The sequence below is a fragment of the Trachypithecus francoisi genome, unplaced genomic scaffold, assembly GCF_009764315.1.
Source record: "Trachypithecus francoisi isolate TF-2019V2 unplaced genomic scaffold, Tfra_2.0 Contig01579, whole genome shotgun sequence".
Lineage (NCBI taxonomy): Eukaryota > Metazoa > Chordata > Mammalia > Primates > Cercopithecidae > Trachypithecus > Trachypithecus francoisi.
This window is the reverse complement of record NW_022681442.1, coordinates 35611815-35625639: the sequence shown is the minus strand read 5'-3', so window position 1 is coordinate 35625639 and position 13825 is coordinate 35611815. Positions and strand designations below refer to the sequence as shown.

The 13825-nt window shown below is 36.7% G+C and overlaps 1 protein-coding gene across 17 annotated transcripts in view; it reads left to right on the top strand.

Annotated features, from left to right (window-relative positions):
• The window catches only part of ZNF518A (zinc finger protein 518A), a 76948-nt gene that overhangs the window by 22239 nt on the left and 40884 nt on the right, over positions 1 to 13825 (top strand). For 8 of the 17 annotated variants that reach the window (XM_033187428.1, XM_033187461.1, XM_033187395.1 and 5 more), the window contains 4 exons: positions 1302 to 1447; positions 5231 to 5281; positions 5825 to 5948; positions 6100 to 13639. In XM_033187428.1, coding sequence (XP_033043319.1) covers positions 6226 to 10671 — 4446 coding nt within the window. In that variant the 5' untranslated portion in view covers positions 1302 to 1447; positions 5231 to 5281; positions 5825 to 5948; positions 6100 to 6225 and the 3' untranslated portion in view covers positions 10672 to 13639. Of the gene's footprint in view, positions 1 to 1301; positions 1448 to 5230; positions 5304 to 5824; positions 5949 to 6099; positions 13640 to 13825 lie in introns of those variants that run through there. The other 9 variants (XR_004431518.1, XR_004431514.1, XR_004431515.1 and 6 more) reach the window with 6 other exon arrangements.

The window sequence follows — 13825 nt, the reverse complement described above, 5'->3', positions numbered from 1 at the left end:
AGCTCCACCTCCTGGGTTTACGCCATTCTCCTGCCTTCCTGCCTCAGCCTCCCAGGTGGCTAGGACTACAGGCGCCCACCACCTCGCCCGGCTAGTTTTTTGTATTTTTTTTTTTTTTTTTTTTTTTTTTTTTTTTTGAGACGGAGTCTCGCTCTGTCGCCCAGGCTGGAGTGCAGTGCCGGATCTCAGCTCACTGCAAGCTCCGCCTCCCGGGTTTATGCCATTCTCTCGCCTCAGCCTCCCGAGTAGCTGGGACCACAGGCGCCCGCCACATCGCCCGGCTAATTTTTTGTATTTTTTTTAGTAGAGACGGGGTTTCACCGTGTTAGCCAGGATGGTCTCGATCTCCTGACCTCGTGATCCACCCGTCTCGGCCTCCCAAAGTGCTGGGATTATTTTGTATTTTTTTTTAGTAGAGACGGGGTTTCACTGGGTTAGCCAGGGTGGTCTCGATCTCCTGAGCTCGTGATCCGCCTGTCTCGGCCTTCCAAAGTGCTGGGATTACAGGCTTGAGCCACCGCACCTGGCCCTCAATGTGCTCTTTTTTTCAATATGCTAGTTATTACCTGATTTTTTTTTTTTAGGTTTTCTCTTTTTTTTTAATTGCAGTAGCTTTCTTTTTGTTTTTTGTTTTTGTTTTTTTTTTTTGTGACAGAGTCTCATTCTGTCACCCAGCCTGGAGTGCAGTGGCGTGATGTCGGCTCACTGCAGTCTCCACCTCTATCTCCTAGGTTCAAGTGATTCTTGAGCCTCGGCCTCCTGAGAAGCTGGGATTACAGGCACCCATCACCATGCCTGACTAATTTTTGTGTTTTTAGTAGAGATAGGGTTTCACCATGTTGGCCAGGCTGGTCTCAAACTCCTGACCTCAGGTGATCTGCCCTCCTTGGCCTCCCGAAGTGTTGGGATTACAGGCGTGAGCCACTTACTCCCGGCCTTACTGCAATAACTTTCATTATGGTCACAGCTGGATGGGAGAACAGGGGAGAGGTTTCTCAGAGGGTTCAGATTATTTTCTCTTTTTAGAGCTGCTGTATCCAGTGATGTTTCTGCCTACTTATCTTTTTTTGTTGGCATTGGTGGTTAAGATGAATTCCTAGAGAATACACCAAGATTTTCTCAGTGTTTTTGTTAGGAGAAGGGGAAGTTGAGATTTAACGTCATTTATTTTTCTGACAGTGTAGAGATAATTCAGTTATGTGGCAAAAGGACAGGGCTCTTGAGCAGAGGAAGATAGCCATGGGTGTAGGAAGATTCATCTTTGTTCAGAAATAATGTCCTCTTTGCATCTCTCCTGACAGTTGGTGCTAACAATCCCCTACTCTGGCCTCTGGACCTAGCTTGAAGTTCTGGATTAATTTCCTTCTTCCTTGTACCTCAGCCTGAGCCTTCTGTCACCCAAAGGGTTCCAGCTTTTTTTCACTCAGGCCTCACTTTATCTTCCAAGGTATGTTTAGGGGTAGGAGTAGTCAGAATTATATCTCTCACTTCTTTACTTGGGGCGTAATGGGCAGATCCTCATTAAATATTGATTGGATGAATGTTCCTAGTGAACTCCCTCTTTAAAAATGGTGGTTGGCAGTGGGTAGGTGTTTGTTTTTACTCCCCTCTCACCAGACCATTTCCTATCAGACACCTTGCTGTATGTATATGGAATGTTTTTCTAGTTCCTAGCCATTTTGTAGGAGTTTTTAAGTTATATTGTTTGGTTGTTTCATTAGGCAGTTAGGAGGAGGAGGAAGTCAGATGTTTTCAGTTGCCATGTTCTTATAGGAAACTGCAGATTATTGTAATACTTTTACAAAATTGTATTATTTCAAGACTTATTGAGATGTTGGTCAAGTCTTATGCTGTAATAATAAATATATAGAAGGCAGTAGTTTAAATAGCACATTTAAAACCAGTAATCTGGGCTGGACATCGTGGCACACACCTATAATCTCAGCACTTTGGGAGGCCAAGGCGAGTGGATCACTTGAGCTCAGAAGTTCAAGACCAGCCTGGGCAACATGGCAAAACCTCATCTACGCAGAAAAATACAAAAATTAGTGTACTGTGATGGTGTATACCTATAGTCCCTGTTACCTGGGAGGCTGAGGTGGGAGGATTACTTGAGACCGGGAGGTTGAGGCTGCAGTGAGCTGAGATCACACCGCTGCACTTCAGTCTGGGCGACAGCGAGACACTGTCTCAAAATAAATAAATAAATAAATAAATAAATAAATAAATAAAACCAGCAATCTTTGTTGGTGGGTAGAGATTGGACTGTAGTAAAAAGAACATTAGCTCATAGGTTGGAGGATTACAATTGTAATAAAATTTTTGTTTTTTTATGTTGAGATGTTCACAACATGTTTTGTCCATATGTGGCAACCTTTGTATAAATTACTGTCAGATATCATGTTTGTGTATTAGTCAGAATTCTCCAGAGACACAGAACCAATAAGATACATACACAGTCATACCTTGTTTAACGATGGGAATATGTTCTGAGAAATGAGTCATGAGGTTATTTTGTCATTGTGTGAACATCAGAGTGTACTTACAAAAGCCTAGATGGTGAACCTGTTACACACTTAGGCTATGTGGTATAGCCTTTTGCTTCTAGGCTACCTGTATAGCATGTGACTGTACTGAATAGTGTATGCAAATGTAACACAATGATGAGTATTTGTGTATCTAAATGTAGAAAAGATACAGCAAAATTACAGTATTACAGTATTATAATCTCTTGAGACTACGTTTATTTGGTTCATTGTTGACTAAAACATAATTATGCAGCATTGACTGTATATGGATTGATAGATATATAAATACATGAGAGGGGATTTATTAAGGGAATTGACTCATGCGGTTATGGAGGCTGAGAAATCCTGTAACAGGTTGTCTGCAAACTAGAGACCCTGGGATGCTGGTAGTGTGATTCAGTCCAAGTCCAAAAGCCTCAGAACCAGGGAAGCCGATGGTCCAATTCTCAGTCTGAGGCTAAAGGCCTGACCAAAGCGGGGCTGCTGGTCTGAGTCCTGGAGTCCTAAGGCTAGAGAGCCTGGAGTTCTGATGTCCAAGGGCAGGAGGAAGAGAGTAGTATCCTTGCTCCAAGAGAGAGGCAGGGGAAATCCTTTTCTCTCCTTTTTTGTTCTGCCAAGGCCCCTGGCCGATTGGATGGTGCCCACCCACACTGAGGCAAATCTGCCACACTCAATCTACTGACTCCCATCCTGGTCTCTGGAAACACCCTCACAGACAAACCCAGAAGTAATGTTTTACCGGTTTTCTAGGTGTTCCTTCATCCAGTCAAGTTGATACCTAAAATTAACCATCCCAGATTGCTTCCCCATGCAACAAGTTGAACATAATTGAAGACATATAATAGACTCTCTAGAGAAACTTAAAATTTGAGGGCAAATAACCCCAAACTACCTAAAATACACAAACTCCTCTAGTGCTATATTGTATATGCCATTGAATACGAAAAAGATTGACATTCAACTTTATTTAACAGTTACCAAGCTTAAGTAAGAGCTAAGTGGATTTCCTAATAAGATGGTCTCTTTTATCCTTATTGTTATGCCATTTTTTTGGCTTACAAAAATGTTCCCAGTGAAGCTTTTGAACCTCTTGTATTTGAAGTTGAAACTAGTGAAAACACATGAAAACTCGAGTAGCACAGAAGAGGTGTCAAATGTGAAATAGGACATAAGCAGTGTAAATACTGAGTTTCCATCTGCTAGGCATCTAAAATTTTTTGATACTCAAACAGAAAAAGTGTGTATTACATTTTAATAATCCTATTCTCAAAGTCTAAGTGAGACATTATTAGAGAAGGAAGCCAAAGCTGTCTGTTATGTTTTATTTCACAACCATTTTGACTCCTGAGTTACATATTAGAGTATCTTACAAGATTAGACAGTTTGATTTCCTACCTCTACATATATTCCATTTCCCCACTCTTGCCCTAGTCCCTGAAGGAGAACTGAACACTTGATTTAGTAATACTACTTTCTTTTTAATAAACTCATACAATTCTTTCTACACCTAGCCTGGGCAACATGGTGAAACCTCATCTCTACAAAAAATGCAGAACATTAGTTGGGTATGGTGGCGCATGCCTGTAATCCCTGCTGCTCATCAGGAGGCTGAGGTGGGAGGATCACCTGAGCCTGGGAGGTCAAGCCTGCAGTGAGCCGTGATGGCGCCACTGCACTGCAGCCTGAGCGACAGAGTGAGACCCTGTCATCATTCTTTTCTTTCTCTTTCTCTCTCTCTTTCTTCCTTTCCTTTCCTTCTTTCCTTCCTTTCTTTCTCCTCCCTCCCTCATTCCTTCCTTTCTTTTCTTTCTTTTTTTTCCTTCCTTTCTTCTTTCTTTTCTTTTTTTCTTTTCTTTTCTCTTAACAAAGCAGTGAGTTAAAACCTGACTGTTGGATTGTAGAGCCTTCTCTTACTGGTAATTAGTGTCTAGTTCATTCTCCTAGAAAGGCAAGTGCTCTGCTTTGCTAGTCATTCTGAAATCATCTGTAAGCCCCATCTTTGTTTAAGAATAGCAGTCAGATAATTCTTCTCAGCCTTTTCTCCTGGTTTCCTGACAGTTCCAGTTACTTTTTCAGCTTTTCTTGTTTTAGGGCCTTAAAAACCCTTCATAAGGCCTTCATCTTGTATTACTTTTTCTTTGTAATACTAAAGTTTTATGACAAACGTCCCATTCTAGATTCACATTTTACTGTATTAGTCGTGGCATGTAAAACAATTCAATAATTGGTATCCTTCTGATTAAATTATTATAGATCTCTTAATATGTAAGTAATTCAACTTTTAATCATTCCCTCAGTAAAAGATTTCTAAAACACTAAAGTTCATAGGTATTTAGATTAATTGAAGTTTAAAGCTGAGACCTTTGGATAGACATTATGGAAGGGGAGCTTAATGTGATTTATACTATGTTTTGTTTAGCTTATCTGATTTTGTCTATTCATATATATATAGCACAAAATTAAAAACATGTAATTTTTCTAATAATGCAATTTGATATTTTAATGACTGAACCTTCAGTATTCAGATTCCTGTCTCAACAATATATTATGTCCCACACATGATAATCACATAGAGTAATAGTGGTAGCTATGATTTATATAGCACTTTTAAGGATATTTTTACATGTACTTTCTCATTTTATATTCACAACAACATTGTGAAAGACATAGGGGAAGTACTAATTTTTTCCCCCATTTTACAGATGAAGGAACTAAGACACAGAGGTTGAGACTTGTCTAAAGTAACATGACCAGTAAGTGCTTGAATTAATGCAGGTAGGTAGTGATGGGTATGTTCTAATCTGCCAAGGGCTTTTCCTTGCTGTCATCTGGCTAGAGTTCTAGGGATATAAATCCACATAGCAAAATGGTAGGGAACCAGAAAGGTAGTAAGTAGATAAACTTTAGGACTACACCAGGAAAATGGTGCTGCTGTTCTTTTAAATTTCTTCCTTTTTGTTCTTTTTGTTTGTTTGCTAACCTGTTAGTAATGATAAGCAGATACTATCTTTGGTTGTTTCTGTTAGATGAATGAAGCTTTTGTTTTAACTGTAGATTATCTCTGAGCTAAGGAAGTAGAAAATCTGGAGAGAAGTCTGTTGGGATTCTCACAGGGAATAGCTATTAGATCAACTAAGCAAATGAAAAAGTGAATAGTATATGGATAAACCACATGTGTGTAATTGGAACTTTTTAGGATTCTGAGATTTTTAAAGTCTTGTTTAAAAACTGTGTTATCACCTTAATATAAAAATCTTAGCGCTTGAGCGTACTTATCCAACTGTGGTTTTCTTTAGATGAGGAAACTGAGGTCCAGAGAAGTTGAAGCTTTCCCAAGGTCACACAGCAGAGCTGGAACTAGAGCTTGCATTTCCTGACTTCCAGATTAGTGTTATTTTTACTTCAAACTATTACTTCTTGGTAAGCTGTTCTTAAAATACTTAACAAGTCTTTTGTATATTTAATTTGTGTTTTTGATTAACATTCCTACTTTGTGCCAAAATGAACTTACAGATACGAAATTTACTATTATTTTTTATGATGAGAATTTCAATTCTTTGTTTAATTTTAGGTGAGTTATTGTGGGAAAAATCCTGTATTTTGAAGATGTCTCTACACAGTATCGTTTCCTGTTTAAATTACAGATAACTTCAAGAGTTTTCAGAAAAAAAGAAATTGGGACTTTTTTGGTTAAATCATGCCATCTGAACAGAAAGAGTTATTTTGTGATGAAAAACAAACTACTTTAAAAAAAGATTATGATGTGAAAAATGAGATAGTTGATAGATCAGTGCTTAAACCAAAAATTTCAGAAAGTATTCATTATGAACTAAAAAATGTGAAAATTCATTTGCCAAAAATAAATATTCCAAATGAAGTCCTATTGAAACATGAAGTTGACAAATACAGAAAATTATTTCAGAGTAAACAGCAGACTGCAAGAAAATCTATCAGTATAAAGACTGTAAGCTGTGTAGAGGAGTGTACATTGCTTCATAAGTCTGAGAGAGCTGAAGAAGAGGGTATAAAAATGTCTGCAAAAATACTCAATTTCAGCTGTTTAAAATGCCGAGACAACACTCGATATAGCCCAAATGATTTGCAGAAACACTTTCAGATGTGGCACCATGGCGAATTACCTTCATATCCTTGTGAAATGTGTAGCTTTTCAGCAAATGACTTTCAGGTATTTAAACAACACAGACGAACCCATAGAAGCACTTTAGTAAAATGTGACATTTGTAACAATGAGAGTGTATATACTTTACTGAACTTGACAAAGCATTTCACATCCACACATTGTGTTAATGGTAATTTTCAATGTGAAAAGTGTAAGTTCTCCACCCAGGATGTTGGCACATTTGTTCAGCACATTCATAGACATAACGAAATTCATTATAAGTGTGGTAAATGTCATCATGTATGTTTTACCAAAGGAGAGCTTCAGAAGCACCTTCATATTCATTCTGGTACTTTTCCCTTCACTTGTCAATATTGTAGCTATGGTGCCACCAAGAGAGAACACCTTGTAAGACATGTTATAACTTTGCACAAAGAACATTTATATGCAAAAGAAAAACTGGAAAAAGACAAATATGAAAAAAGAATGGCAAAGACTTCAGCAGGACTTAAGCTAATACTGAAAAGATATAAAATAGGTGCATCAAGGAAGACATTCTGGAAACGTAAGAAAATTAACAGTGGAAGTGATAGAATTATAGAAAAGAACACGCAAGTGCTTCAAAAAATGAACAAAACACAGACTAAATCTGAAGACCAGAGCCATGTTGTTCAAGAGCATTTAAGTGAAGAAAAGGATGAAGGACTACACTGTGAGAGTAATGATAAAGCCCCTGAATCAGAGTCAGAGAAGCCAACCCCTGTGTCCACTGGGCAAGGTAATAGAGCTGAAGAGGGACCAAATGCTAGTTCAGGTTTCGTGAAGACTGCTGTACTAGGACCTACACTGTTAATGCTGAAAAATAATAAAATAGCAGTTCCCCCTAACTATAGTGCTAAGTTTATGGGCTTCAGGATGATGGATGGAAAGCAGCATATTGTATTAAAATTGGTGCCTATCAAACAAAATACATGTTCACCAGACTCACACTCAGCTGCTGCAAAGGACAGTACTGCTAATTTGCAGCCCCAGACTTTGGACACTAATGGATTTTTGACAGGAGTAACAACTGAGTTAAATGACACAGTTTATATGAAAGCAGCTACTCCATTTTCGTGTTCATCTTCTATACTTTCAGGGAAAGCAAGTTCAGAAAAAGAAATGACTTTGATATCTCAAAGGAATAATAAGCTTCAAACAATGGATAATGAGAAAAGTGTATCTTCTTTGTCAACAATGTCAGAATTGGTTACATCATCAGTGAATTTGACCACAAAATTTGAAACAAGAGATAATGTTGACTTCTGGGGAAATCATCTCACTCAGAGTTACCCCGAGGTATTAGGTACCACCATTAAAAGTCCAGATAAAGTCAACTGTGTTGCCAAACCAAATGCATACAGCAGTGGAGATATGCATAATTATTGCATTAATTATGTCAACTCTGAGCTACCTGTTGAATCCTCCAACCAAGGATCATTACCTTTTCATAATTACTCAAAAGTGAATAATTCTAATAAACGTCGTAGGTTTTCAGGAACAGCAGTGTATGAAAACCCTCAAAGAGAATGTTCATCCAGCAAAACAGTTGTCCAACAACCAATTAGTGAATCATTTTTATCACTAGTGAGGCAGGAGACCTCAAAACCAGATAGCCTGTTAGCATCTATTAGCCTTTTAAATGATAAGGATGGAACTTTAAAAACAAAATCTGAAATTGAAGAACAGTATGTTTTAGAAAAAGGACAAAACATTGATGGACAAAACCTGTACAGTAATGAAAATCAAAATTTAGAGTGTGCGACTGAAAAATCTAAATGGGATGACTTTTCTAATGTCGATTCACCTATGATGCCTAGAATCACATCTGTTTTCTCTCTCCAGAGCCAACAGGCATCAGAATTTCTGCCACCTGAAGTAAACCAATTGCTTCAGGATGTATTGAAAATAAAACCTGATGTAAAACAAGACTCTAGTAACACTCCAAATAAAGGCCTACCACTTCATTGTGACCAGTCATTTCAAAAACATGAGGGAGAAAGCAAAATTGTTGAATCTTCGAAAGATTTCAAAGTGCAAGGCATCTTCCCAGTTCCACCTGGCAGTGTGGATATTAATGTGCCTACAAATGATTTGAATTTGAAATTTGGAAAAGAAAAACAAGTGCCATCAATGCCACAAGATGTGAGAGATTCAGAGAAGATGCCTAGAATTTCAGGCTTTGGCACATTACTTAAGACTCAGTCAGATGCAATAATAACACAGCAGCTTGTAAAAGACAAACTACGAGCCACCACACAAAATTTAGGTTCTTTTTATATTCAGAGTCCACTTTTAAATTCAGAACAAAAAAAAACTATAATTGTTCAGACTTCGAAAGGATTTTTAATACCATTGAACATTACTAACAAGCCTGGGCTACCGGTTATTCCCGGAAATGCACTTCCATTGGTTAATTCACAAGGTATCCCTGCTTCCCTTGTTGTCAACAAGAAACCTGGGATGATTTTAACACTTAATAATGGGAAACTTGAAGGTGTTTCCGCTGTCAAAACTGAGGGTGCCCAAGCTCATGCAACTATGACTAAGGAGCCCTGCAAAACACCTATTTTGAAGGTAGAACCAAACAATAATTGTCTTACACCTGGACTTTGTTCCAGCATTGGCAGTTGTTTGAGCATGAAAAGTAGCTCAGAAAATACTTTGCCATTAAAAGGCCCTTACATTTTGAAACCAACAAGTTCTGTGAAAGCTGTTCTTATTCCTAACATGCTATCTGAGCAACAGAGCACTAAGTTGAATATCTCTGATTCAGTAAAACAGCAGAATGAGATTTTTCCAAAACCACCTCTTTACACCTTCTTGCCTGATGGCAAACAAGCTGTTTTTTTAAAGTGTGTGATGCCAAATAAAACTGAGCTGCTTAAGCCCAAATTAGTCCAAAATAGTACTTATCAAAATATACAGCCAAAGAAACCTGAAGGAACACCACAAAGAATATTGCTGAAAATTTTTAACCCTGTTTTAAATGTGACTGCTGCTAATAATCTGTCAGTAAGCAACTCTGCATCCTCATTGCAAAAAGACAATGTACCATCTAATCAGATTATAGGAGAGCAGAAAGAGCCAGAATCTTCTAGAGATGCCTTACCCTTCTTACTAGATGACTTAATGCCAGCAAATGAAATTGTGATAACTTCTACTGCAACATGCCCAGAATCTTCTGAGGAACCAATATGTGTCAGTGACTGTTCAGAGTCAAGAGTATTAAGGTGTAAAACAAATTGTACAGTTGAGAGGAACTTCAATAGAAAAAAGACTTCCAAAAAAGTTTTTTCAAAAACAAAAACTCATGGAAGTAAAGATTCTGAAACTGCCTTTGTATCTAAAAACAGAAACTGTAAACGAAAGTGTAGGGATAGTTACCAAGAACCTCCAAGAAGAAAAGCAACATTGCATAGGAAGTGTAAAGAAAAGGCAAAACCTGAAGATGTCCGTGAAACATTTGGATTTAGCAGACCTAGGCTTTCAAAAGATTCCGTCAGAACTTTGCGGCTTTTCCCTTTTAGTTCTAAACAGCTTGTGAAATGTCCTAGGAGGAACCAACCAGTTGTAGTTTTGAATCATCCTGATGCAGATGCACCAGAAGTAGTAAGTGTAATGAAAACTATTGCTAAATTTAATGGACGTGTACTTAAGGTTTCATTGTCAAAAAGAACTATAAATGCTTTACTGAAACCAGTTTGTTATAACCCTCCTAAAACAACTTACGATGATTTTTCCAAGAGGCACAAAACATTTAAACCTGTTAGTTCTGTGAAAGAAAGATTTGTGCTAAAATTAACACTCAAAAAGACAAGCAAAAACAATTACCAGATTGTGAAGACTACCTCTGAAAATATTTTGAAGGCTAAATTTAACTGTTGGTTTTGTGGTAGAGTATTTGACAATCAGGATACTTGGGCTGGTCATGGGCAGAGACATTTAATGGAAGCTACTCGGGATTGGAACATGTTAGAATAGTTGACCATAATTACCAAGGAAAAGAGAAGTAAAATTACCTTAGGAGAAAACAATGGGTTGAATTACCGTAATGCAGACATTTTCTACTTCAGTATAGTACCTGAAATTGAACATTTAAAAAGTTGATTATATTTCTGTGGAAGAGTAAAAGTTGTATGTATGATATTTGAAACTGCTATCCCTGCACTCAGAAGTTTTGAAAGAAACTAATCACAGCACAGAAGTACCTTGATTTAATTTTTTAAACGTGTTCTTGGGAAGTTAGGGCTAAAGAAAATTTTGATAAAACAATTTTCCCACTTTAGTTCTTTAGTGACTCTTAGTAGAGGGTAATGGCTGACACCCCCATTCCCTCTCTTCTTCCACCAGCCTTATGCATCTAAGTGTAGCTCCTCTGGAGATGGAGAGCTCTTTCATCATAGAACTGAAGGAGTTTCTCACATTTGTGAAGATACTTTGAGAGAATTTGGGTAAAGAAGTTAGTCTATGTCTGCTAAATATAGTTATTTTGAAGGATTTTAGGCTCCTTGAAAACACATTTAACTCACTACAGTTACACCTCATATAATGCTTGAAGAGTTTTTGGCAAGTAAATTTGTTTTCCAGTTGAACTCTGTCACATATCAGAGATTGGGAACACTCTCCCAAGGTGATTTTCTTTTTCTAAATGACTATGTCAAACATTGCAGTAGATGGGCAGCTTCAAGAGAAGAATTTACACTTTTTGTCTCATTGAAAGTTTGGTTAAAGAACTTGAACATAGTTGTGAATTTGATTATGTTCTCTGATGATCCCCTGGCACAGAACTATGCTTATCTCATTTAAGTTGTTTGTCCACCATAAACAAATGGCCATTTTTTCTTCTTGGCTCCCATCCCTTTAAAAAGAATGGAACATAGGAGCACTTCCAAGGAAGTGGCTTTTCTTGAAAGTTAAAATTTTTTACCAAAACAATGTATTTTTGTCTGTATTCACTTTGTTATTTGAACATGTCCAAATTAGGACAAACCATTTCGGTTAGCTGCTTCTCAGTGTGACTGACAACCCAAAACATATATACAGATTGTTGGCATTTGAAAAAGAAAGCATCAACAGTGGACCCAGAGGCAGTGCATAAAACCTTGGGATAGATTCCTAAGGGACATGCCCAACAGAGTTTTAAAATGGATGTTTTCATGACAACAGAATCATAGATTTAGATTTTTCACCTTGTAAGTTTGAATCAAATTTTGTTGGATCTTTGGATGATGGAGTTCTTGTATTACAAAATTACATGCTACATGATTTTTTGTTACATTGTTACAAGTGTTAATGACATTTTCATTGATTGATGAAAACTTCAGGGCTTCTTTTCTGTATATATCAAATTAAATCTGTACATATTTTTGTACCTTTTATGTAAATTTTGCACAGAAATTTTTGGCATAAGTTTATTTTCTTTCAGTTTAGTTCTGTGCATGCACTAATAAAACTGGTTGTTTACTTTAAAAGGAATATATAAGACTTTACCCATGTTATTTTCTTGGTTTTTATTTCAGATGTAGATTTTGTTTTTGAGGTAAATTCGTTTTTCAGGGATTGAACACTATTGTTAGCAAGTGCCTAAAAAAGATGTGAAACCGTTTACATATGTCAACTGTAACAGTAGGTCCCAAATGGGCCCATTCCCCTAATAGTTTTATTTTAAAGAAAGCCATACATAGAATGCTTCAAGCTATCTTGCTATGCACATTATACTTGTACTGTTTTGTGCAGTTTGTCTACTTTCTTAGTGAAGTATTTTTTGTATAAAATGTTACAATTGTGTTTCTTAATTGAGCCTAAGAATGGAGTTAATTGGAAATATACAGTATATATTAATAATGTATATGGTGTTTAAAGAATGGTAAGCATTGTTAATTTCTGTAATGAGCATTTTCAATTAAATTTATCTTAAGTTTGTGTTTACACAAGAATTTTTTTACTGTGCTAAAATCTAATGGACATTTTATTCCCTAACTAGGAAATACAGATTTTAAAGTGTATGTGTTTTTTCAATGCTAGTTAACTGTACAAGATAAAGTGTGGGATTTTTTTTCTTCCCAAAATCATAGATGATATATTGTTTAAGAAAGGTAACAGATACCATAATTTTACTATGGTTATGCTGGCAAGGTAAGCCATAGAGAGGCTTATAGTCTTCAGTGCCCTAAAGGCAATAAAAATAAAATGCTCTGTTTGTTACATACATAAAATGCTCTGTTTGTTACAGAGGCATCATTTGCTGTAAATAGAGAGGAGAGAGAAGGAACTTCCCTGCTAATATTCGCAGCACTATAAAATTACATTTCAGAATAGCCCTATCAGGAAAATAATGTCGAGATATGTACTTCCTGCCTTAAATTTTTAACAGCCATTTAAGCTTCATGCTCCAGATATTCTAGTTGGAACTTTTTCTGATTTTGTTAACTTAGGGTTATTCTCAGGGAGGCAAACCTGCTTAGAGCTTCATTATTGCCATTGCAGAAAATCCAAAACAAAATCCTGTATCCTTTATTTTTTTGTGGCTTTTCAAAGAGGACTTTCCAAAATATATTCAGTAGTTCAAGGTTCTTATTACAATTGAAGAGTTAGTTTTAGTTTTGCAGTTGAAATTCTGGGTCAGGAATTTGTTTTATTTTTTCCAATTTGTCCATCTCCACTGAAATGCGTCTCTCACTATTTGGCATCTACTTAAAAAACATTCATTTTTCAAAGAATTTATCTTGCTAAGTATTCAGTAATACGAATTGAAATGTAATAGGTTTTTTAATGAAAAATGTTTTCATTGAGGGGCTAGCAAATTTTTTTCAATAAAGGGTCAGATAAATAACTTAAACTTCGTAGGCCTTCTAGTTTCTGTCCTTAACTACTCAATTCTCACAATGCAGAAACAACCGTAGACAATATATAAATGAATTAGTGTGGCTATGTTTTAATAAACAATTTACAAAAACAGGAAGTGGGATGAATTTGGGCTACCAGGCATAGTTTACCAACTATTGCTTGAATTCCCTAAAGTCTGCTTTCAGAGTGGGATTTTTATTAAAAAACATAAGCTTGATAAGTTTGGTGATGTACTCCACCTGTGTAAAAGAGCTACAAAGTGTACAAACTAAAATGTATGTATATAAAG